We start from the raw sequence: 23,871 nt of genomic DNA, 5'->3' as shown, positions 1-23,871 counted from the left end.
CAAGGATAGATACATGCATTGTGCCTTTGTCCAAACCCATAAAATGTACAACACCAAGAGCAAATCCTCGTGTTAATTAGTGTTGAGTGGTAATGATGTGTCAGTGTAAATCCACCAGTATTAACAAATGCTCCACTCTAGGGGAGATACAAATGGTGGAAGAGACTGCATGTGTTGGTGGGCAGGCAAATCTCTGTACTTTTCTCTCAGTTGTGCTATGAACCTAAAAGTGTTCTAAGAAATGAGATATTTTAAAGGAAAAAAAAAGACAAAAATTCCATTGTCGAGTAAATAAAATGAGAAAATTGTTAACTTTTTCAATGTTCTTAGCATAATAGAAGTATAACATCTTTGGCAGGAGAAGGTCTTTCTTAGAAGATACACGTGCATATTAAAGGATTTAAGTATAATGGTGTCTGAAACTTACCTTCATATGGTTCATCAAATATTAGAAACATTTTAAATACATGACATTTACATACTGTAAATAATCAGTCAAGATCATACATATTATACGTTTCTATATATACTTAAGATACACATATACATAGGAAATGTCAAAATAATAATTGTTAAATATAGGACATATATACCGGTATTAATTACTATGTTCTTCAAACTTTCCTATATGTATGAAAATTGATATAATAAAATATAAGAAACAAAATAGTCTTGTGTCTCATATGTTAGCAATGAAAAAAACAAAAAAAAAATGTTATTTAACAGGAATACATTACCTAACACATGAAAACTGTTCTGAAAGTTTGAATGCTAATTTCCATGTATGTACCTTATACTTTCAAAAATATTTTATCTATTTCTAATTGAATTTTACACAAGCTATCACTAGAATTCTTAATCTTATAAATCAGATTTTGAGTGGTTTCCATTTCCTTTCCTGTAGCTGTCCAAATTTTGCAATTTCATAAGTATATTGTACCTTTAAAATGAGAAATTATTAAAACCTGATATTTTAAATAAATTACTGGAGTGCTTCCTCAGTTTAATTGTTAATTATATTTTTCATATGTAAATAGTCACACTTTTTATGCAACATATCACAAAGTCCAGAGTTACTGAGTCAAAACCACTGGGTGACTACAAATTTCCAAGTCCCAACCAAGAACTATGAGAGAATGTTTGAGAGAATAAGCCCTAGAATCAGCATTTCAGCAGGCTCCACCTAGTGCTCCTCATGCATACTAAAGTTGGAGAATCATTGTCTTAATAGACACACCTATTTAAGAACTACACCCTAAGAATATAATTGGGGGGGGGGGGCTTTTTTATGTTATTTTTAAGCCTGTCCCCTTCTTCACATCCCAGGGAGCCCTGAGCTCTGGCTAAATCCTTTCCCCTAGAAAAGGCAGCAGAGTGCAACTGATTTTTATTAGCTCTGATCTTGAGCAACTTTTCTATGTCACAGTGTCCCTGGCTATAAAATGGAAATATTAGTACTACTTACCTCTTAGATAGGATAATTATGTTGGTTACTATGTGGAGATCATTTAAAATCATGCTGAGCTTATAGAAGTGCTATGTGTTAAATACAAAATAAGTGCTATTTTGTTAAATACAAAATAATAAAATAAAATCAACAAGCAGCTTCCAATTTGTCACCCAGCTAATAACTACCGTCAACATCTTCCCAAAGCTTCAACTTTCACGTTTTCTATGTCCAGGACATTATTTTTCCACTTCATTCAAAAATTTCCCTTCTTGTGTCACATCACCTCCCTGAAGAGGAGCACTTTCTCTGGCATGTTCACTACTGTATCCCCAGTAACTAGAACAATTTCTGGCACATCCTAGAGACTCCATAAATAGCTGGGGAATAAAGCAAATGAGTGTGTACATAAACCTGGTTTTACTACTGTCTCCCTCCTTCTTGCAGTCTTCTAAATTCATCCTGATAACCTTGTTTCCTTGATGACAATAATGGCACCTGGGTCAGTCTTCACTTTCACCCCAATTTCTGCCATCACTCAAGAAGTATTTAAGACCTAATGCTGCTGGATCCATGGTCTCACACAATGCACTGCTGTCTCACTTCTATTTCTTGAACATTACAGAATCACTTCCTTTTAGAGAAACAAAGTCTTCACCTCCAAATCCAATGGTCAGGCTTCAGTTCTTACCTTACTTCTCTTAGAGAGAAGCATTTCATATTCTCCCTCTCTCTCTCTCTCTCTCTCTCTCTCCTCCACCCCTCCTTCACTTTCCATCTCACCTGTTCCTTTTCTTAACAGATCATTTTTTCTCTATCCCCCTTCTTTTTTCAACGACTTTTCCTACGTAATCCTTCACTAACTTACTCCCTGTATTAAATCTTTTCATGGTACCCAATAGCCATTAAGATGGAATCCTTATACCTACACAGTCTTCATCAATTTGCCTCCCAGTTCCTTCTGCAATCACTCAAAGATTGGCACACCACTTTCTTCACCCTTCCCATCATGACAAGCATGCACCAAAAACCTTAACTGGATTTATAACATATCTTTATCATAAAGTAGAATTAAATCTTACCCTGATACTGTAACTTTTCTAGACTTGTTTGCCAACCATTGTAGGAGAAGAAATGATGTACACTGGAAACACATTTACAATACAGAGTAGATACCCACCTTGCATGACATCTCACTTTCATGACATATGAAAAGGAGAGCAAAAGCAAAAATATCCAAATAGATGAAAAACAAAAAGTAGAACACCTGCTAACACTTCAAAAGCCCATGCAGACCAAGAATTAACAAGAGAAAAGAGAGAGAGAGCAGGCTTGTAATGCAGATTGCTCCCTTCTCATTTACCTGAACCCAATTTTAGAGAGTCTTCCAGTTCCTTGCATTCTTGCTCTGATGATTCAAAGAGAAAATGAAAATCTGAAGAAGTACATGTCGTATGTTCTAACAAAACAGAACCTGGGCAGGGGAATGCAAAAAGAATGTGTTTAGTTTTTGCCCTCACTGAAGGACTCCTTTGGTGGTCAAGGTGTTGGGCTGGGGATAAGAGGTTGTTTCCTGCTATGGTACCCATTTAATCAAGAGTGACATGATGTGTACATTTTCAACTACTCTAACAGGTTAAAGTTCAGAAAGAGGATATTTAGGTTTTGGCACTTGCTTTCTTTTAGCTTTGGCGGGAGAAAGGAAGAAGTCGGAGTAATCTCCGCAAGAAACAGTAGAGGCAGCAGAAATGGAAAACCTCAAATGAATGATATCTTTTCCCCTGTCACATTCAGCTTCTCAGGCATAAAACACATGGATAAACATAGGAGTATGTTGGGTTCTAATCCATGGACTGGAAACTTCAAAGGCTGGATTATGGTTCTGTACTAGTTAATTCTTAGCACTCTGTTTCTACTAACTCAGCTTCTCCATCTTTATCATTTGTGGTTCTTAACTTCTTTCCATAACTCATAACCTTAGAAAGTGACAATTTCTACTCATTATCAAATAGATCAAATGTGGTTTTGTCAATTAGTTTTTTAAAGTAGGATAGTAAAGGATAAAATTTGGAAAAATGTTTTCCTCATATAATCTTGATATAATTTTAATAGCTATATTAGACGAGCCTCAATATTTCTTTTCTTCCCTTTTTTCCTTTTTTTTCTGCTTGCAAGACAAATGCTCCACTAAGCTACATCCCAGCCAAGCCTCAATTTTTTGTTTTATTTTTTATTTTATTATTTTTCTATTTATTTGTGGTATTAGAGATTAAACTCTAGGGCACTCTACCACTTAGTCACATCTGCAGCCCTTTTCATTTTATTTTAAGACAGGGTCTTACTAAGTTTCCCAGGCTGATTTCAAATTTGCCATGCTCCTGCCTCAGTCTCCTGAATAGTTTTCATTACAGGCATAAGCATTTGTTAAAGAACAGTTGGGAACATGGATAACATCCACAAGTTTTTAGTATATTTAATTTAGAACTTTAAGAAAATAAATGGAAACATTTTACTTAAAATTTTACTAATGTGGGAGCTTTTTATTTAAAAATCTCCATTTCTTTTAAGCACTATAAAACTGAAATAGGGAAACTGAATTTAGGTCAATCCTTTGATGGACTGATTATCCAAAAAAAATAATACCTCTGTCTTTGCTATAAAAACCCATGCTTGTGCATTCGTTTTAAACCTGTGAAATTAGAAAAGTACAAATTCTAGTTAAATTTTATCTGACAGAGAACTACAAAAAAAATCCAGTATAAACAGGAAAATATTATACTTTTCATATGAAAAATGCTACAAAACTTCTTCTGAGTCTCATGCAAGAAGTCTTACTCTTCTCCAAGGTTATAACAGAATCTTTTTTTTTCTTTTTTGTAGTTGTAGATGGACAGCATGAATATTTTATTTGTTTATTTTTATTTGGTGTTGAGGATCGAACCCAGTGCCTCACACATGCAAGGCAAGCACTCTGCCACTGAGCCACAGTCCCAGTCCTAATAACAGAATATTTATTAAGGGAAAGAACCTGAAAAGGTATTTTTGGAATCAAAAAGGAAGTATGGGCATCAACTAAAGGACAAAGTCAGGAAAGGAGGTTTGACTTGGAACATTAGTAAGCCAAGATCACAAGGTCTCCGGAGAGGAGCCACAGATGTGAAGACACCAATCCCACATCTGAGCAGATGGTAGGGATTGTCCTATCAATGTGAGTCCACAAAGCATGAATTCAGTAGCAGGTCTTGCTTCTCACAAAAACCAGGCCATGTAGTAGCAACATAGTTAGGAAGTAAGCTAAGCTGACTGGGAAGCCAGTTACTGGGTTTAAATACCCTTCTTATTCATACCCTTGAATGAGTCACATCATAGCATGGAGTCTCCATGGGACAGGCATCAGAGTGCCTATCTCACTGGGTAGTAGTATTATTGGTAACCCAAAACTCACTTTTCCTGAGAAGGCATCCAATGAATTAAGCTACTGTTTCAAGTATTATATAGCAAGCAAACCTGTGGTAGTGAAGATTTTTTAAAGGACTTGTGATAAAGAACAGAAGTAAATAAAATTCTTCTTTAAAACATTTAGATTCCTAGAATATCAGTAAATTCCTCATTCATTTTTTCCTCAAGAAATACGGTTTAATCTGAGAAACAGGAAAGATTATATTCTAAACCAACACTCCCTGGAGATAATCCATAATGATAATGATTGACTCGGAGTATTATTTAAAAGATATAAGCAGAAATTTTTTAAACCATGTGAGATTTTGAATAGAAAGTAATGTATTCTTGTAATTAAATTTTAAAGCTCAAAAGTTTAAGTTAACTACATGTTATTTCTCCATTAAAATCCCTTAAATGCTTTTAGATAACATTTTTTTAATACTGTACCACTCTGTTTGACTTTTCCGAAGTCCACATAAAATAGAACTCTGTATTCTCCTCCTAAGGATCCAGACTGCAGGTAATGTGTCCCATACTGATCAATTAATCTTCGGTAAGCACTGTAGTCATACACAGAGGGAAGGTGGGAAAGTTCCTTCCAGAATGGCTCAGCAAGTTGTAAAAATTCTGGATTGTTGTTAATGAACTGAGCCACTTCAACAGTGTTCTGAATAACCAATAATTGATAACTCTATAAGGAGAGGAAAGAGTAAAAGCAGTTTTAAGTGGAATGTTAAAAAATCATTCCCTATCCAATATCTCCATCACCTGCAACCTCCAATTAACTAAGATAAATTTTTCTATATGTACATGAGGAGGTCTCTTCTGGGCCCTCCCTCATGAAGCAATCTGAGCAATTTTGAAGTCCCAAATAAGAATAATACCTGGGTGACACCATGATAACTCATTTTACGCATGACTTCCAAAACCCCAAGATCAAGTTACTATGCCCTCCTCAACTAAGAAAAAAGAATCAAGTTCACCAACTGCTCAACAATCTTATAAATAAGCATATAAAATAATGTGTTCCTAGGGTCCACACCTTGACCATGACTTACAGGTATGATGACTGTATGTTTATCTCTCAGACAGAGTATTGACAAATAAAGTTACTTTACAACAGATCTTTCAAACACTTCCTAAGCATTTCTTTTTTAACAATACCCAAGATGTTGGATACCTTATATCAAATTCCCACTGTGTGAAAAATGTAATAATATGGAGATGGTAAATATTTTTAACAGTTCACATTATCATACCTCCTTAGTTAATAAAATAAATAAAATCAGCATTCCTGTTAACTTTCTTGTATGATTTATTAACCAAACTACTGGCTCTAAGGGTGAGATAAAATGTGTGGATTGTGAAAGTGATCAACCTGATAAATTCTTCTACTAATCTATCAATTAGTACAATTCATTTCAACTGCTCAATATGAAAGTTTTTGTATCTCAAAACAACAAAGATTTTAAAAGTAAGTCTTATAATCCTCAAATAATAAGAATTTTGGTATTTCAAAAGTAATAAAATATTTTAAGAATCTTCATATACCTTCTAAAAATTCTCTGTCAATAGCAAAAGCATTTATGGATTTTTTTACACTGTATATAACACTTAAAATAGTAACATCAGTAATCATGAATGAGATATTTAGGATAGTTTAAAATAGAAGATTTTGAGATAAGTTTTTTAAGATTTTCAAATAAGAACAAACAGTTTAACGAGAAAACAAGAATACAAATACATATATTGTCAAAGAGAATTAATAAGACAGCATTATACCTTTAAAGAAATTTGTTGTACTGTCTCCTAAAGAAATGCTATTGCCTTAATTAAATAGGAAAACTGATCATTTCATAAATGCACTTTGCAAATATCAGCAATACCTAAAACTGGAAAAATATGGAAAAGTTAGCTGATATTTCATACTAACCTTTTTCTTATAGATTTCATTGAAATTTGACTTATAACTGTGTGAAGCAGATGATGAAGAATGAAAAAAGGAAGAGCTCTCACTGGAAGATGTATGTTCTTCAGATGTTTGTTTTACATAAGACCAACTACTGTTGTAAAATTCATAATTAAAATCATTATTTACTTTCACCTACAAAGAAAATAAAGAAAAAATGCTATGACCAAATTAAGGTCTTGGATATACCCAAGATACTTTTGTCATAGGTCCTTTAACATGGATGCTTTCTTCATACAATCTTTTGAAAAGAACAAGCTTTGCATTGATCCAAACCAACTGTGGTTCTCACTAAGATCAGCCCAGTGTGAGTAAATAGGCAAGAGATCATTCCATAATTACACTTTATGAAGAAAGAGACATGGCATCAATGATGGCAAACCCAAGCGATTCACAAAACACATTTGTGTACACACATCTTTCATTTTCCATGAATGTCAGCATTCCTAAAAGTGAGCAAATTTCCACAACTACACTAGCAGAGAATCACAGGCATTTGGCTCTTGGTTTTCCACCTAATAGGAACAGATACAAAAAGGTGATATGAACAATTAGATCATAGGGACTTTGTTTTGGAATGTTCTATGTGAAATGATAGTGGAGTTAACTTTCTATTTGACTTAAAAGAATGCTAAAATTCGATAGTATTTCCTGGGCTAAATGACATGAAATAAGGACATCCTAAAGAATTTTAAAGCCAATCATAGGTTAGTTACACTTGGCTGATAAGTAATAGTGCCAGCTTTCATAGTGGTGACAATTATACATTTATCCTAAATTTCACATTACATTAAGTGTGAAAATGAAATGCCCACAAGGGCCAGCAAGTATTATAATTATTGGACACTTCTAGAGGGAGTCTTAGTAGTAAAAAAGTGAGCACATATCCTGTCTAAAAGGGACACCCATTAATTGAACCCATCAGATGATCACACCATCTGACAACTAGCTCGAGTACTGACAGAGTGGCTGACTTTGTTTCAAGAGAATACTTACCTAAAAATCTCTTATTTTTTGAAATTATAAGCAACAGATTTGCTAAAAATGCCAAACTTCATGAGAATAAAACAAAACATGCAAGGAGACACCCTCTCACGATGTCTATTCTTTACAAATATTTAGACTAGGAACTCTCCTTCCACTCCCATTTGCATTTTTATTATATGTCTGCACACATCTCTGTTTGAGACCAAACCACAAGTAAGCATAGAGAAAATAGAAAAGATGGATATGATACAGTTTTTAAAAAACTAAAAGGAAAGAAAATTACAGAATAGAATACAATCATCCTAAATAATGCATGTGCAGACAAAATACTCATACTGTTGTATTAAATGAGACAGGAGATGTAAACGTGAAAACCCTATTAACTCTAACCATGCAAGTATATCCCTAGTCAAAAAAAAAAAAAGACTAGAAGAAAATAAGCCAAAATGCAACAAAATAGTATATGACTTTTACCACATATTGAAAATCATGCATATTTATCAAAATGATGAAAAATAAGATGGATCTAATCAGAATTTTTATAGCATCATTTTTATTATAGTATGAAACTGGGTTGTTAAAAAAATCACAAAAATTCAACTCAGGCCAAAATGGATACTATATACTGCTCATTTATTTTGATTGATAAAAAGAAGGCATTATTCAAAGTTTTATTAGAAATTTTTACAGTCACTAGATAGTATCTCAGTACAATTTGGTTCTGGAGAGACATAAAATTTAACTTTTTATAGCTTTTGAGAGAGACATATCATCTATCTCACTTCTGAAGGGAAAAAAAGGCCTCTTTTTCCCTATCTTTAGATCCAAAATCAAATATTTGATTCCTTTGGACTGGGGTACAACTCAGTGGTGTGCACTTGCCTGGCTAAAGCAAAGCAAAAAAAAAAAAAAAAAAAAATTTGATTCCTGATACATTTAAATGAGCTTCTTGGCTGCTTTAGTGCATCATCTCCTGACTCCCATCTACCCCGTGCACAGCTGCAGGAACCATCTTTTCAAGGTAGTGTGGTCTTCCTAAGTTTTCTTTAACTAATACTCTTCTTCTTCCATCTTAGGTCCTAAATTCTCCTAGGCTAATCTGTTCTCTGAAATCACCAATTCAAGCATCCAACACTCTAATGTTCCTTAATCTTTCACTCTCATTTTGTTATTGCCACATCTGCTATTTAATTCTTAGAGATGTGTTCTTTGACTCATTCTCCCTTCTATCAGCATTTTCTACTTTTTACTTTCTTCTTGTTTCAGCTTAATCTTCACGGTTCTTTCCCAATCGTGGTCTTCTCCTTCTAAACCTTCTAAACACATTGAATTGTATGTTTCTTTAGCCATTGGTTCATGTGGAAAACGCATTCATGTCCCTGATTGCTGGCTCTCCATCATCCTCCATCATTCACCAGGCTTCCACAAGCCACTTCTGCTTCCCTTAAGGGTTAGCACTACCGTTCAGGGACCAGGTTTCTTTCTTCAGGTCTGCCACCCTCCAATCCATTCTACACTCTCCAAAAGAGTGGTATAAAATTCCCTTCTTAAACTCTCCAATGGCTATTTGGTAACCCAAACTGCTTACCTCACCTGAAAAAAAAATCTTTTTTTTTTTTTTTTTACTTTCCTGATCACTCAAAACCTCGTTTCCTGCAACTCCTCACACTTCACTCTGGAATATAGTCAGTTTGAACTTCTTTCAATTACTCTGAAGTGCCCTTCCTTCTCTCTTGCTCTTTCTTCACCTCATTACTCTCCTTCTCCTTCTTTTGCTCTCTTTTTAAATATAGACAATGTATAGACATGTAGATATATTATAGGTGTTTATATTATAAGTATGTACATATAGATACAGAGAATCGATACATAGAGATACATAGCCTATAAATGTAGTATCGGAGCCAGACTTCTATAATTCAACCCTGATGTTTGTCATCTGCTCGTAAGACCATGGATAAGCTATTTAACATTTATTTGCCTCAATTTCCTCATCTATGAAATAAGAAACAGCTTTCTGGTTTCTAGTTTCAGATTTTCTTCCTTAACTGTATCTACTCGTGCAGAGAGATCTTCAAGTATGTGTTAGAGTTCCAACACTTGATAAATAAATCATGTTTTTTTTTTTTTTTCAAAAAAAGAAAGAAACAGCAATACCACCTTCTTGGGTTGTTACAGATTGAGTACCCTTTATCCAAACTGTTTGGAATGAAAAGTGTTTTGGATTTCAAATTTTTTTGAATTTTGGAATGTTTTCATATATATAGTGAGATACTTGGGTATGGGACAAGCCTGAGCACAAAGTTTTTCTGTGTTTCACATGTACCTTGTACATATGGCCTGAAGGTAAATTTAAACAATATTTGTAATAATTTCATGCATAAAACAAAGTTTCATGTTGTGGAATTTTCCTTATGTTGTTTCATGTCATTGCTCAAAAGGTTTCATATTTTAGAGCATTTCAAATTTTGGATTTTCAGATGAGGGATGATCAACCTGTACAAGAAGAAAAGATGTGAAGCTCTCAGAACACAGCTTATTAGTGTACATTTCTTAAATGTAAGCTATTTTTATCATCACCCAAATTATTTCCAGTCAAAAGGTAGATTTAGAAATCTCAGGTATGTAGTCCTCAGGGAAGCAGCAGAGGCTCCGATAATTTAGCATTAGTGAAAACTGCATTTATAATATGTTTTTGTTATTCATTTGATATACAAATGGGATCTCCAAAAAATATCACAAAGTGAGGCTAGGGGTGTGGCTCAGTGGTAGAGAGCTTGCATAGCATGTATGAGGCCCTGGGTTTGGTTTTCAGCACCACATATAAATAAATGAGTAAAATAAAGGTCCATCAACATCTGGAAACATTTTTTTAAAAAGTCACAAAGTACATTCATGATCAAATGCAGAAGAACCCATGACGTGAGTCCAGCATAGTTTTTAATGCACTTGCATCTGCAATGAACATCACAGTCTTTCACCTATCTCCCAGACTAGCTGCACAGAGAGGCACCTTCCCAAGTAGCCATCAGGTTTACGTTTCAAAGTTCTTCCTTGTTGCATGGAAAGTATGAATAAGCAGAGAACGTGCATGACATCAAACTCTGTGGCTTACTCAAAAAGAAACAAGGTATGCCATAAAGAGGCTACAATGCTAATCACCCAGAGATTGTAAGAGAGACCAACTCATTCTGCTTTATGTTTATTTAGAGACCTGTGTGTTGCAATAAGTCAAAGTCCCTTCTACCTTGCAGAGAGCTGAACATCCAGTGAGCCCAGGTCATTGCATTTGAGCTATGGAGGATATGCACCACTTCCATGTCCACATTGGGGTTTAGCCCTCGGATGACTGGTTCACAGCCTGTTGCTTCCACCCCACTTCCCTCAGGCTGGATCCTCAAAACATCGCTATTCCTCACTCAATAACAGGCTATAATTTCTGTCTACTTCTGACAAACACCTTCACATTCAGTGAGTAGAAAGGCATTTCAGATGTCAATCCAAAAACCAAGCCCTGCTGAGGAAAATGAATGTCAAGACCAGGCTGTTATTAAATTATTCATCTTCTTCAGAAGCTGCAGACTCCTAATATGTCTACCTCCCAACTAAATCAGAAATACACATGCTCCTTATTGCCTCTGCTTTGGAACTTTCTAAATTTGACCCTTGAGAAAATTCACATGCAATTTGTCCCCCTTTATAATTATGAAAGAATTAGCAGCACATCCCCCTAAGAATAGAGGAAGAAAAATTATCAACACGTACGTATCTCGTGTTCTCTCTTCTGGTCAAAGTTTAAATTACAATACTTATTATTCCCCAAATAGAATTTAGAATAGAAAAAGAAATTAAGTGCAGTACATGAAGAGGGTGAAAGGTAATAGAAAAATAAAAAGTTGCAAAATATGACAGACTAGATCCAAGGCCTACTAACTGTTAATTTGGTGATGTGGAGGAAATTGGCTGAAGTCCTTTGAGCCTCAATTTCTACATATATAAAATAGTAAAACATACTTCTCTTCAAAGATATTGTAAAGATTAAATCTATACCAACTTCCTAAGATAGAGCAGATGCCACAGCAGATATTCAAAAATTGGTAGATACAGTTATACTTTGATCAATTTTATTTCATTTTCATGATTCAACAACTCTTTTTTTTTACATTTTTTTTACTTTGAATTTATTATTGAGTGTGAAAATTACTAAATAATTACAAGTGAACAAAAATATGAAGTTAAGAGATAACATTTTTCATAAATAGATCTTTTTTTCTTTTGTACCAGGGGATTGAACCTAGAGGTGCTTAATCATTGAGTCATGTCTCCAGATATTTTTATTTTTTATTTTGAGACAGGGTCTCACTAAGTTGCTTAGGGCTCACTAAGTTGCTGAGATTGGCTTTGAACATATAATCCTTCTGCCTCAGCCTCCAATTCCTCTGGGATTATAAACATGTGCCACTGCGCCTGACTAAATAAAGATTTTTTAGCAAGCTATGTCTTGATAAAAGACCTGGGAATAAAAAGGGAATAAAGGAGATTCTGCTTTTTTCACATCTGGATAAATTAAATACAAATTCAGTTTTTGTGATGGTTTATCTGGACATCTGACTACAATGGCTAATCAAAATATTCCATGCAAAACATTTTGTAGTTTAAAATTGCTTTTATATGTGCACATTTTATTGCAGATGCTCATAAAATTTCCTTGGTAATAGTTGGCCTTGAAACATCCTCACGATGTCCAGTGAGTCTGCAAAAGCAGATGAAGCCCTTCTGTAAACTCAAGTGAACTAGAAATTAAAGAAGAATAAAAATGCTTAGGCAAGTTCTCAGTCTTAGAAATGTTCTGTTCCAAGTTTTCCTATGTTTTGGTATTTTAATAAAGACCACATGATATGAGGCATTTTCTGGCTCTTCTCACTCTGGTTGCTATTTCTGCGACAGTCTTAGTTTATAAAGGTCAGACATTTTTTCAGACTTTTATGTTGTCATTTTAGCCAGAATAGAGAAGAAAAAACAGCAGCACCAATGTCACAGCATGCCTCTTTGCAGCATGCTGATGCATTTTTTGACAGCTGGGTATTTCTGATAGAATATTTAGATTTCATTTTTTTTGTATGTAATGTAACATTCGAAACTTTAGAATATTTGTTTATTCACCAAGCTGTTATGTCTGTAAAAATAGCCCCAATGGAAAATTTCTAAAAATTATTGTTCAGGCTTTGCTTGGTTTACAGTGAACATTAAATAGAAATAATCATCAAAGAGTACAATATTGGGTTTAGCCCCAAATGCAAACAACTAGAAAAAGATGTTTCTTACTTTCATAACTTCAGATCACCTATTGGCTTCCATAACTGTACTATCTAAATCAAATACCTTGAATTCTACAGTGGAAAGCCCAGAATCCTGCCCATAACCTGTAGCTTCTCTGGAGTGTGTACGGTTCCACATAAGCGCACTTATTTGTGGATTTTTATATGCTCTTGATTATTCTGACTGGGGCCATTTACCATTCATTCTGTGTGCTCTCTGTGCCTGAGCTGGCCCAGTGTGGCGTACTACCCCTCTTCCTTCCTTCACATTAGCAAAGAGCCACAAACTGACCCTCATATGAATGACTGCCTTTTACTGTGGATTCAAGAACTGCAGAAAGTAATTGCAGATCAGAAAACACTCCCCACTTTACTGTCAGGTACTGATGTCAAAGTTTTTAGTCATTTGTCAGCCATCCATAAGGAGTTTGGCATGACTGTATACCCTTGTCAGCTCCAGTTATGTGCCAGGAGGCTTCTTGCTTTTTCCTCTAAATTTTCCTTGCAATGTTCTCTTCTCATTTCCAATCCCATCTCCTAGGCTGCCTGCAGCAAAGCCAAATTCTTCTCACTTTATTATGCACTGTAACAGTTGTGCTTTGTTTTTATCTCAACTACACATCCAGCCTTGACCAGGGATCTGGGCTTTTTCAACCAAACGAGGAAACAGCCTATACAATTAAGGTGTTTTTCTCAAAAAAGGAGTCATCTCCTCCTCGGGGATGAATGACACCACTTTTCTGGAAGGCAGAATCCATCTTAGTCAGTCTTTGCTTCCAATAATAATGGCTCTTTTCCCAATGTATGTTGGTATTTCCATTCAAGGGAGCTACCAGCCTGCCCCATAGGGAGATCATTTTTATCCTCTTTTATACATTCTTCACACTGCAGACAGATGACCTTTATAAGGGGTTAAAGCATGAGTGGCATCTCACTGGTCTCAGGATGAAGTTCAAAATCCATAAGTTTCTGCAGAGCTCTATGATCCTTCTACCTCTGTACCAGCCTTGAACCTCATCACTCTCCAGTGGGATGACTACTTTCTGTTTTCTCTCTCAAGTTGTAGCCTTTTGTCTTCTAGAATAGCTCATGTTCCTTCCCACATAGGTCCTGTACAGTATTATTCTCCTTGCCTGGAAGACCCTCCCAGTTCATCTACCAATTTCATACTCATCTTTTCATATCTCTGCTTAAATATTTCTTCTTAAGTTTTCTCTGAGCCACAGCTGTCAGTATAGAACTCTGACATCTCTATCTTGGCACTCTGTCTTTGCCTTCCATAGAACTCATCAAAATTATAATGCACTTTTTGAAAACAAGGTGGTTGTCTGGTTGCTGTGGGAACTCCATCCAGGGCTTAAGGATTATCTGTGTGCCTCTACTTAAGGTTTCTACAAGGAAAGCTTTCTTCTCTATATTGATAGCCTCCTCTTCCTCACTGTTCCTTCAAACTTAGGGGTAGCACCTGCTCCCCTCTGTCCAACAGGAAATTGTCCAACAGGACAATTCTCCATACTCTCCAAATCTGCTAACCACTCCTCATCTCTTCTGTCCTCCTTAAGGCTCTTCCCACATGTCTGGATTCTAATAGCCTCCCCTGTTTGGATTTCAGTAACATACTCCTAAACTCCTATCTTTTGTAAGGGCTTGCATAACTGCTAAATCATTTTCTGTTTTGCCTTTTTCCTTTCTTTTTTTTTTAATTTTTTTTTATTGGTTGTTCAAAACATTACAAAGCTCTTGACATATCATATTTCATACATTAGATTCAAGTTGGTTATGAACTCCCAATTTTACCCCAAATACAGATTGCAGAATCACATCGGTTACACATCCACATTTTTACATAATGCCCTATTAGTAACTGTTGTATTCTGCTACCTTTCCTATCCTCTACCATCCCCCCTCCCTCCCCTCCCATCTTCTCTCTCTACCCCATCTACTGTAATTCATATCTCTCCTTGTTTATTTTCCCATTCCCCTCACAACCTCTTATATGTAATTTTGTATAACAATGAAGGTCTCCCTCCATTACCATGCAATTTCCCTTTTCTCTCCCTTTCCATCCCACCTCATGTATCTGTTTAATGTTAATCTTTTCTTCCTGCTCTTCCTCCCTGCTCTGTTCTTAGTTGCTCTCATTATATCAAAGAAGACATTTGGTATTTGTTTTTTAGGGATTGGCTAGCTTCACTAAGCATAATCTGCTCTAGTGCCATCCATTTCCCTGCAAATTCTATGATTTTGTCATTTTTTAGTGCTGCGTAATACTCCATGGTGTATAAATGCCACATTTTTTTTATCCATTCATCTATTGAAGGGCATCTGGGTTGGTTCCACAGTCTAGCAATTGTGAATTGTGCTGCTATGAACATCGATGTAGCAGTATCCCTGTAGTACGCTCTTTTAAGGTCTTCAGGGAAAAGTCCAAGAAGGGCAATAGCTGGGTCAAATGGTGGTTCCATTCCCAGCTTTCCCAGGAGTCTCCATACTGTTTTCCAGATTGGCCGCACCAGTTTGCAGTCCCACCAGCAATGTACAAGAGTACCCTTTTCCCCACATCCTCTCCAGCACTTGTTGTTGTTTGACTTCATAATGGCTGCCAATCTTACTGGAGTGAGATGGTATCTTAGGGTGGTTTTGATTTGCATTTCTCTGACTGCTAGAGATGATGAGCATTTTTTCATGTACTTGTTGATTGATTGTATGTCCTCCTCTGAGAAGTGTCTGTTCAGGTCTTTGGCCCATTTGTTGATTGGGTTATTTGTTTTCTTATTGTTTAATTTTTTGAGTTCTTTGTATACCCTGGATATTAGGGCTCTATCTGAAGTGTGAGGAGTAAAAATTTGTTCCCATGATGTAGGCTCCCTATTTACCTCTTTTATTGTTTCTCTTGCTGAGAGAAAACTTTTCAGTTTAAGTAAGTCCCATTTGTTGATTTTTGTTATCAACTTTTGTGCTATGGGTGTCCTATTAAGGAATTTGGAGCCCGACCCTACAATATGTAGATCGGAGCCAACTTTTTCTTCTATCAGACGCAGAGTCTCTGATTTGATATCTAGCTCCTTGATCCACTTTGAGTTAACTTTTGTGCATGGCGAGAGGAGGGGATTCAGTTTCATTTTGTTGCATATGGATTTCCAGTTTTCCCAGCACCATTTGTTGAAGATGCTATCCTCCCTCCATTGCATGCTTTTAGCTCCTTTATCAAATATAAGATAGTTGTAGCTTTGTGGATTAGTCTCTGTGTCCTCTATTCTGTACCATTGGTCCACCCTCCTGTTTTGGTACCAGTACCATGCTGTTTTTGTTACTATTGCTCTGTAATATAGTTTTAAGTCTGGTATCGCTATACCGCCTGATTCGCACTTCCTGCTTAGAATTGCTTTTGCTATTCTGGGTCTTTTATTTTTCCATATGAATTTCATGATTGCTTTATCCATTTCTACAAGAAATGCCGTTGGGATTTTGATTGGCATTGCATTAAACCTATAGAGAACTTTTGGTAATATCGCCATTTTGATGATGTTAGTTCTGCCTATCCATGAACAGGGTATATTTTTCCATCTTCTAAGATCTTCTTCTACTTCTCTTTTTAGGGTTTTGTAGTTTTCATTATATAAATCTTTCACCTCTTTTGTTAGGTTGATTCCCAAGTATTTTATTTTTTTTGAGGATATTGTGAATGGAGTGTTTTTCCTCATTTCCGTTTCAGAAGTTTTGTCGCTGATATACAGAAATGCCTTTGATTTATGCGTGTTGATTTTATATCCTGCCACTTTGCTGAATTCATTTATTAGTTCTAGTAGTTTTTTTGTAGACCCTTTTGGGTCTTCTAGGTATAGAATCATGTCATCTGCAAATAGTGATAATTTAAGTTCTTCCTTTCCTATTTTTATGCCTTTAATTTCTTTCGTCTGTCTAATTGCTCTGGCCAGTGTTTCGAGAACTATATTGAATAGAAGTGGTGATAGAGGGCATCCCTGTCTTGTTCCAGATTTTAGGGGGAATGCCTTCAATTTTTCTCCATTGAGAATGATGCTAGCCTGAGGCTTAGCATAGATAGCTTTTACAATGTCGAGGTAAGTTCCTGTTATCCCTAGTTTTTCTAATGTTTTGAACATAAAGGGATGCTGTACTTTGTCGAATGCTTTTTCTGCGTCTATTGAGATGATCATATGGTTCTTATTTTTAAGTCTATTGATGTGGTGAATAACATTTATTGATTTCCGTATATTGAACCATCCTTGCATCCCAGGGATGAATCCTACTTGATCATGGTGCACAATTTTTTTGATGTGCCTTTGTATCCGATTCGCCAGAATTTTATTGAGGATTTTTGCATCTATGTTCATCAGAGATATTGGTCTGTAGTTTTCTTTCTTTGAGGTGTCTTTGTCTGGTTTCGGAATCAGGGTGATGTTGGCCTCATAGAATGAATTTGGCAGAGCTCCTTCTTTTTCTATTTCCTGAAATAACTTGAAAAGTATTGGTATTCAACAACTCTTAAGTGTAACTAACTCATTCTACATAAGTTGGAGGATGGGGAGTTTTCCATTTATAATTAAAGCTGCTTTCCAGAGAAGATTAATCTGGGTAAACACAGGGCACTTCTGTCTGAACAAACTAGTAGTTTTGTTTTTAAATTTGGGGGTAATAGATAAGGAGAGCTGAACTGGAAATTTTGTGAATACTCCTAAGAAGGGAAAAAAGAAATGAGAGAGGAAAGGTTGGAAGAGGACATCAAGAGGCAAAAATAGAATATGACCAGAAACTTCTGAGGCTGTAGAAGGAGGTTTTGAGATGGAAGATGCCAACTAAGGCAGCCTGAAGCATTTACACCACTGCATCGGGATATCTTTCCTCCAAATCTTCAGGAAAATTCCCTAAAGCTATAACTGTTTTGGATGAGTAGATTTTGTGTTGATATAAAAGAACACAAAGAGTCTAAATGCACATGACAGAAAAAGCATTCAAAAAGCAGAAGTGAGGAACCAAAGGAGACCCCTAGGTATTAAGCAGAGCTAAAAAAAAATCAGGCAACACCAACATCGTCAAGGACAATGAGCTGACACTCTTCCACACTGGGAAACGGATACAGCCATTTTAGAAACTTTAGCCAGTAAAACTTAGTATGTACATATCTAGTTATAAAGCAGCTATTTGAGTTCCAAGCATATGCCCTAAAGAAACTTGAGTTCATTTGTGCAGGACTCATGCACAAGAGTGTTCAAGGCATTTTCACAAGAGAAAATTGAAGACAGAAAAAAAAATGCCATCTGCATCAGCACGATTAAATCTCAAAACCATCATTTTGAACACATTATGGTGGAGGATGGGTATGTATGTGTATTTGCAATTTGTTCGTCAAATTGCACATTCTGCATATATAAAATATTTCAAAATTTAAAAATGAAAGCTTTTTTAAATGAGTTGTCACTATGGCAGTAGAAGGAGATTATCAAACTATTTGTGCCAAGACCCTAGGTTTAACACTCACACAGGGATAGGCAATCAGGACCTTAGCCCACATAGGCTGAGAAGTTGAAATTATGCATATGGACATGTCAGCTTCTTTCCTAGAACATGCAAGGCTCTGGGTTTGATTTCCAGCATCATAAAATCAACAACAAAAATAATGTCAGCTTGAATGATACAAATTAGAAGTATTACTGCCCTGTAACCAAGAGTTAAACAATAGGGATTCTTTTTAAACCCACATAAAACATTTATAAAAATTGACTACAATATGAATATAACCATAAATCCTACCATTATGTGTAACTATAATTCACCAATATAAATATGAAAAGGAAAAAAACCTAAATTGTTTTACAAAGGAAAAACATTGTCCATATAACGGACCATAACTAAATCTTCAGCAAATACTAAAAAGTTAGTTTCACATAAAAAAAAAATGATCTCTGACAGTTCACAGATTAGAAATCAATAAAAGTGACATAATTAAGTACCTGAAATGTATAGGAGAGGATATTTCCACTCAGCCTATAGAAATCTCTTTCATCCCCACCGAACACTTTTCTGCATTGACCACCAAAGCTTTTGGTGTTAATGACTCCATTCCTCAACTGACCAGTGAGTGCATTGTAACTGTCAAAAGAAAAACAGTCGAAAAGGAAGAGAGGAAAGAGGTAGAGGAGTTAGAGAACAAGGAGGCAAGAAAAGGCACTTAAAAAAACAGGAATAGTACTTGATGAAAAAAACATCATTAGAGAACTCTAGAAATTTGTATAATACTTTATGATTAAGCACTTCTTTGAGAGAGTGCAAATAAAGAGAACAGCATCCTAATGCACACCATGCATTATCCAACTTCTCCTGCTTACTATAATGGCCAACGCTAATAGCTGAGAAAACCCAGCTTTTTTAAATCTAAGAACATAGTTGGGAAATACACAAGCCTATCTATGGCAACAGCTAGTTTTGAATTGGATCTATAGATAAAACCAATACTATTAAGTTTAGTCTGGAGGAGAAAGAGCTTTCTACAGTGAATTTTCAAGTGATTGTCTCTTACTATGCTGAATAGTATATGTCTTAAACTAACTTTATCCTATTCCTCTGTTAATCAATTTTAAAATATTGCAGGAAATCATATCTATATGCTAAAATAGAGAAAAACCTGAAAACCTTAACTCAAGTAAGATAGCTTCCAAAAGTTGTACAGAATTCTTTTTTAAAGGGTAAACATAGGATTGTCCTAAGTTCTCTTGGAAAGCTAGGTTCCCAGTCTCTTTTCAGTCTGGGTATTTACTGTAACATACCTCTCTTCTCTCCCTACTCTCATTCTGATGTCTCTTCATTCTCTTGAGTACAAACCCCCATGACTGAATTGATTCTCTCCTTCTTCCGGCTCTAACTCCTATAGGGTGACCAAATGTCCAGATTTCCATAAGACTGAGAGGTTCCCCTAGTTGCAGAAGCTATAGTTCTAAAACCAGGACAGTCTCAAAACAACAGGTCACTCTGTATCTTGCTACTTGTATCTATAGATATACAGACATGAATTTTAAAATTGTTTCAGAATGTGGCAAAGAACTTTGAGCCAATGAAAAGATTTGGTTATTTGATGATTTGTGAGTAGACCCACCAGACCATGAAATTAAAAGCTGCAACCCTTGATATACTCAGAAGACTTCTCAGCACCTTACCCATTACCAGTAAGTTCTATGTTGGGAGGAGGTTTATCAGTGTCACACGAAGTTCTGCTTTCTGAGTTCTCACATCTGTCTTCATCAGCGCCATCCTCTTCACAATCAGAATCCCCATTGCAAACCAATGATTTGCTGATACATTGTCCTGAACAAAAAAAGAAGCTCCCATGCATATTCAAAAGAGGGAAAAGAGGCAACACTATCTGAATCACCCCCAATACTGTATTAATATGAATTTCAGATAAATGCTCAGATTGGCTAGCAAAGGACTAGTGATAGTTTTGGTCTCCATGTTGCAGAACACTGAATTACTTCCTGTATAATTACTTTTCATTTTGCCATACAAAAAATTAAAAATAGGACCTGAACTCAAAATTCTTAGTTCTCACACGTAATAAGCAAGCAGTTTTGTCTAAATCCTCCAAAATTCATACAAATCTAATTACTTAGAAGGTAGATTGACACTCTGCCCTTCAACTTTTGATCTCTTTTCTGAACCTATTAACCAAGATGCCAAATTTGTGTATTTCTTGGTGATTTCAAATTATAATCTTTAGCATCTACAGTGTGTAAAACCCTTTTCCTGGCATTGGAGTATAAAAGTGAATAAAAATGGTGTTTGTCAGACTGTTAAAAAGCTTTAAATTCTAATAAGGAAGGCTATACCGACATAAATCACTACAGTTCAGCAGCATAATTGTAATGATAGCTATAAGCCCAGGATACTAAGAAAGCACTGGAGGTACCAAATGATGGAGCCCCTGCATCATTTCTACCCATTCTCTAATACTTCTCTGTGTCCTAGTCATACTGGGCCATTTGCATGAATAAAAAGCCATGTTTCCTCTCATCTCCAATAATCCTACACTTACCTTTTTCTCTGCCTGGGAGGATTTTCTTATCCTTCAAGAATCAAGTTAAATACATTTCCCTTCTTAACACTATTCCTATCCCACAAATTACGATGTGTGGTTTTCCTGTGTCCTCATTGGATGCTTTGTGAACAAGTGTCCTCATAGAGTAGCATATATTCCACTCTCCTGTCACTCAATTCAATGCAGCAGACATTCATTGAGAGCATGCTGTAAGGGGAGGGGGGATAGTAGAGGATAGGAAAGGCAACAGAATACAACAGACACTAGTATGGCAATATGTAAAAACGTGGATGTGTAGCCGATGTGATTCTGCAATCTGTATACGGGGTAAAAATGGGAGTTCATAACCCACTTGAATCAAATGTATGAAATATGATATGTCAAGAACTATGTAATGTTTTGAACAACTAATAATAAAAAAAGTTCGCAATTCAAAAAGAGAGAGAGAGAGAGAGAGCATGCTATATACTAGGCACCCCGGGTGCCAAAACAAAAGAAATACCATCTGTATCTTCAAGGAGTTCAGAGTCTACCAAAGAAATATCCAGACCAACAAATAATCCATATTACAGATAGTATGAGATTCATAGGGAACACACAAGTGATTTGTTAATTATGTCCACCAGTTGAAGGTTTAGGGAATACTTCCCAAAGCAGCTATCATTTGGTTTGGATTTTGAAACCAAAAGAGAATTTTCTAACACAGGGATTCTTTATATACTATCCTGACCCTGAAAATTTAATACTTTTGAGAAGAAGCTATGTGTTTCATTTCTATATCCATACCCCCATCACCATATTTGGATTATTAAAAGAGTAGTACATTTTTATTAAAAGTTATAGAATTAATCTAATTGCATGAATGCAACAGAGACAATAAGTCAAATAATATTCAATGCCAAAACTATGTTTCTAACACACCATGCATGGTGTGAGCCATATCATTCCTTGGTTGGCTACTTAGAGATACTTTTCTTGTAAACATAATTATATGTGCAGGAACATCACTTTTGCTCAATCTCATGTATATACCATACCCCCTCTGCCTCTTTAACAAAAATGCAATGTTAAGAACTGTTTGGGGACTGGGGTTGTAGCTCAGTGGTAGAGCACTTGCATAGCATGTGTGAGGCACTGGGTTCGATTCTCAGCACTGCATATAAATAAATAAAATAAAGATCCATCAACAATAAAAATATTTTTAAAAAGAACGGTTTAGGCCCATTAATAGGCATAATCCTCTTCAAATAATATTCCCACATTTATTACCAGATGCCTCCCTTGCCTTTGGAGGAATGAGAGCTGAAAGTGTGATTAATATATCACAAAAATCTTTCTGATATTTGGGGGAAATGAATTTATCAGCCAACATAAATTCAGTAAAAATCAACAAACAAATATTGAGCAAGTAAAACAAATAGCATTTCAATTTGTGGTCTGACCCTATGAAAAACAAATTACCTGAAAAACACCTGAAACGTTCTCCACAGCCCTCTTCTGTAGGACACCCCAGTGTAGGTTCACATGACCGTGTTTCAAAAGCACTTCCGGCACAAGGTTGGCCCCCATACTGCCCATAAACAGCGATTGAGCGTGTGCGAGTCTAAACACAAAATAGGGAGTGTCTTTATTTTTTTATCTGTAATTTCCTTTTTCTGAGTACTAAAATGTGAGAGGGGAGCTGAGCTAGTGGCTCAGCCAGCCTTACAGTGCTTGCCTTGCATTCATGAAGCCTTGGGTTCAATCCCCAGCACTACAAAAATATGCACATACATTTTTATATATCTGAGAAGAATTAACACAATTTGTAAAACAATATCCAGGAAATTGTCCTGGTGTTCTACATAAGTAAAAACCTAAAAAACTAATGGATAAATGCATAGATCTTCTTGTCCTTCAGTTCAGTGACACTTGGATTACTATTTATAGAGAGCTCCCAGCTTTATATTTATTTTCAGGTTTAAGTGGGGAAAAAACAAAAACCTTTTTTAAATGATTCTTTGAAAAAGTAAACTTGAAAGAGTGAAGCTTAACTGGGTACACACATAAGTAAATAGATTACAATGTAAAATGTTTTGACCAAGGCTATCTAACAAGAGTTAATTAAATTAGAAATGGTGAAGTAAATTTTACTGGAGTGAAAGTAAGGGTGACTGGGAAGGGGAATTAAGGTGAAGAGGAGTTAGGCTCACTTTCAGAAAAATGATGGCAGGTGATTTGAGCTGAACTGTAGACCTTTTTTAAAAAGGCAAGGAAACTAACCCAGAGAGAAATATACTAACGTGGAGGCCAAGTTTATAAGACAACCTAAGTGGCCCAAAGGATTACAATGAAATTTTACTAGACAATCAAAAGCATTAACCTGTAAAATGGGAAATATGTGAAAAATGCACCTCTGAAGGTAAATTGAGGGAATTATCAAGCTAAATGAAAAAGTTAAAACTAATTTGTCCTAAAATTCATGACTCCTCAATCAGTATAAAGACATATCTCTACTATTAAACAAAAATAAAGATCTAGGCCAGGCGCTGTGGCATACGCCTCTAATCCCAGTGGCTAGGGAGGCTGAAGCAGGAGAATCCCAAGTTCAAAGCCAGCCTCAGCAAAAGCAACGGGCTAAGCAACTCAGTGAGACCCTATTTCTAAATAAAATACAAAA

At 35.8% G+C, this 23,871-nt stretch overlaps 1 protein-coding gene across 2 annotated transcripts in view; it reads right to left on the bottom strand.

Moving 5' to 3' along the window:
• Positions 1 to 23,871, bottom strand: part of C7 (complement C7) — a 56,964-nt gene that overhangs the window by 21,270 nt on the left and 11,823 nt on the right. For both annotated transcript variants that reach the window (XM_046468254.2, XM_046468253.2), the window contains 6 exons: positions 22,674 to 22,815; positions 20,335 to 20,482; positions 19,135 to 19,273; positions 6,822 to 6,992; positions 5,336 to 5,579; positions 2,811 to 2,921 (listed from right to left, as the gene is read on the bottom strand). In XM_046468254.2, coding sequence (XP_046324210.1) covers positions 2,811 to 2,921; positions 5,336 to 5,579; positions 6,822 to 6,992; positions 19,135 to 19,273; positions 20,335 to 20,482; positions 22,674 to 22,815 — 955 coding nt within the window. The remainder of the gene's footprint in view (positions 1 to 2,810; positions 2,922 to 5,335; positions 5,580 to 6,821; positions 6,993 to 19,134; positions 19,274 to 20,334; positions 20,483 to 22,673; positions 22,816 to 23,871) is intronic.

The sequence above is a fragment of the Marmota monax genome, unplaced genomic scaffold (genome assembly GCF_021218885.2).
Source record: "Marmota monax isolate L192 unplaced genomic scaffold, Marmota_monax_Labrador192_F-V1.1 WCK01_AAM20220418_F8-fsc00120, whole genome shotgun sequence".
Lineage (NCBI taxonomy): Eukaryota > Metazoa > Chordata > Mammalia > Rodentia > Sciuridae > Marmota > Marmota monax.
The sequence above is the reverse complement of the archived record's forward strand: the minus strand, read 5'-3'. Positions and strand labels throughout refer to the sequence as shown.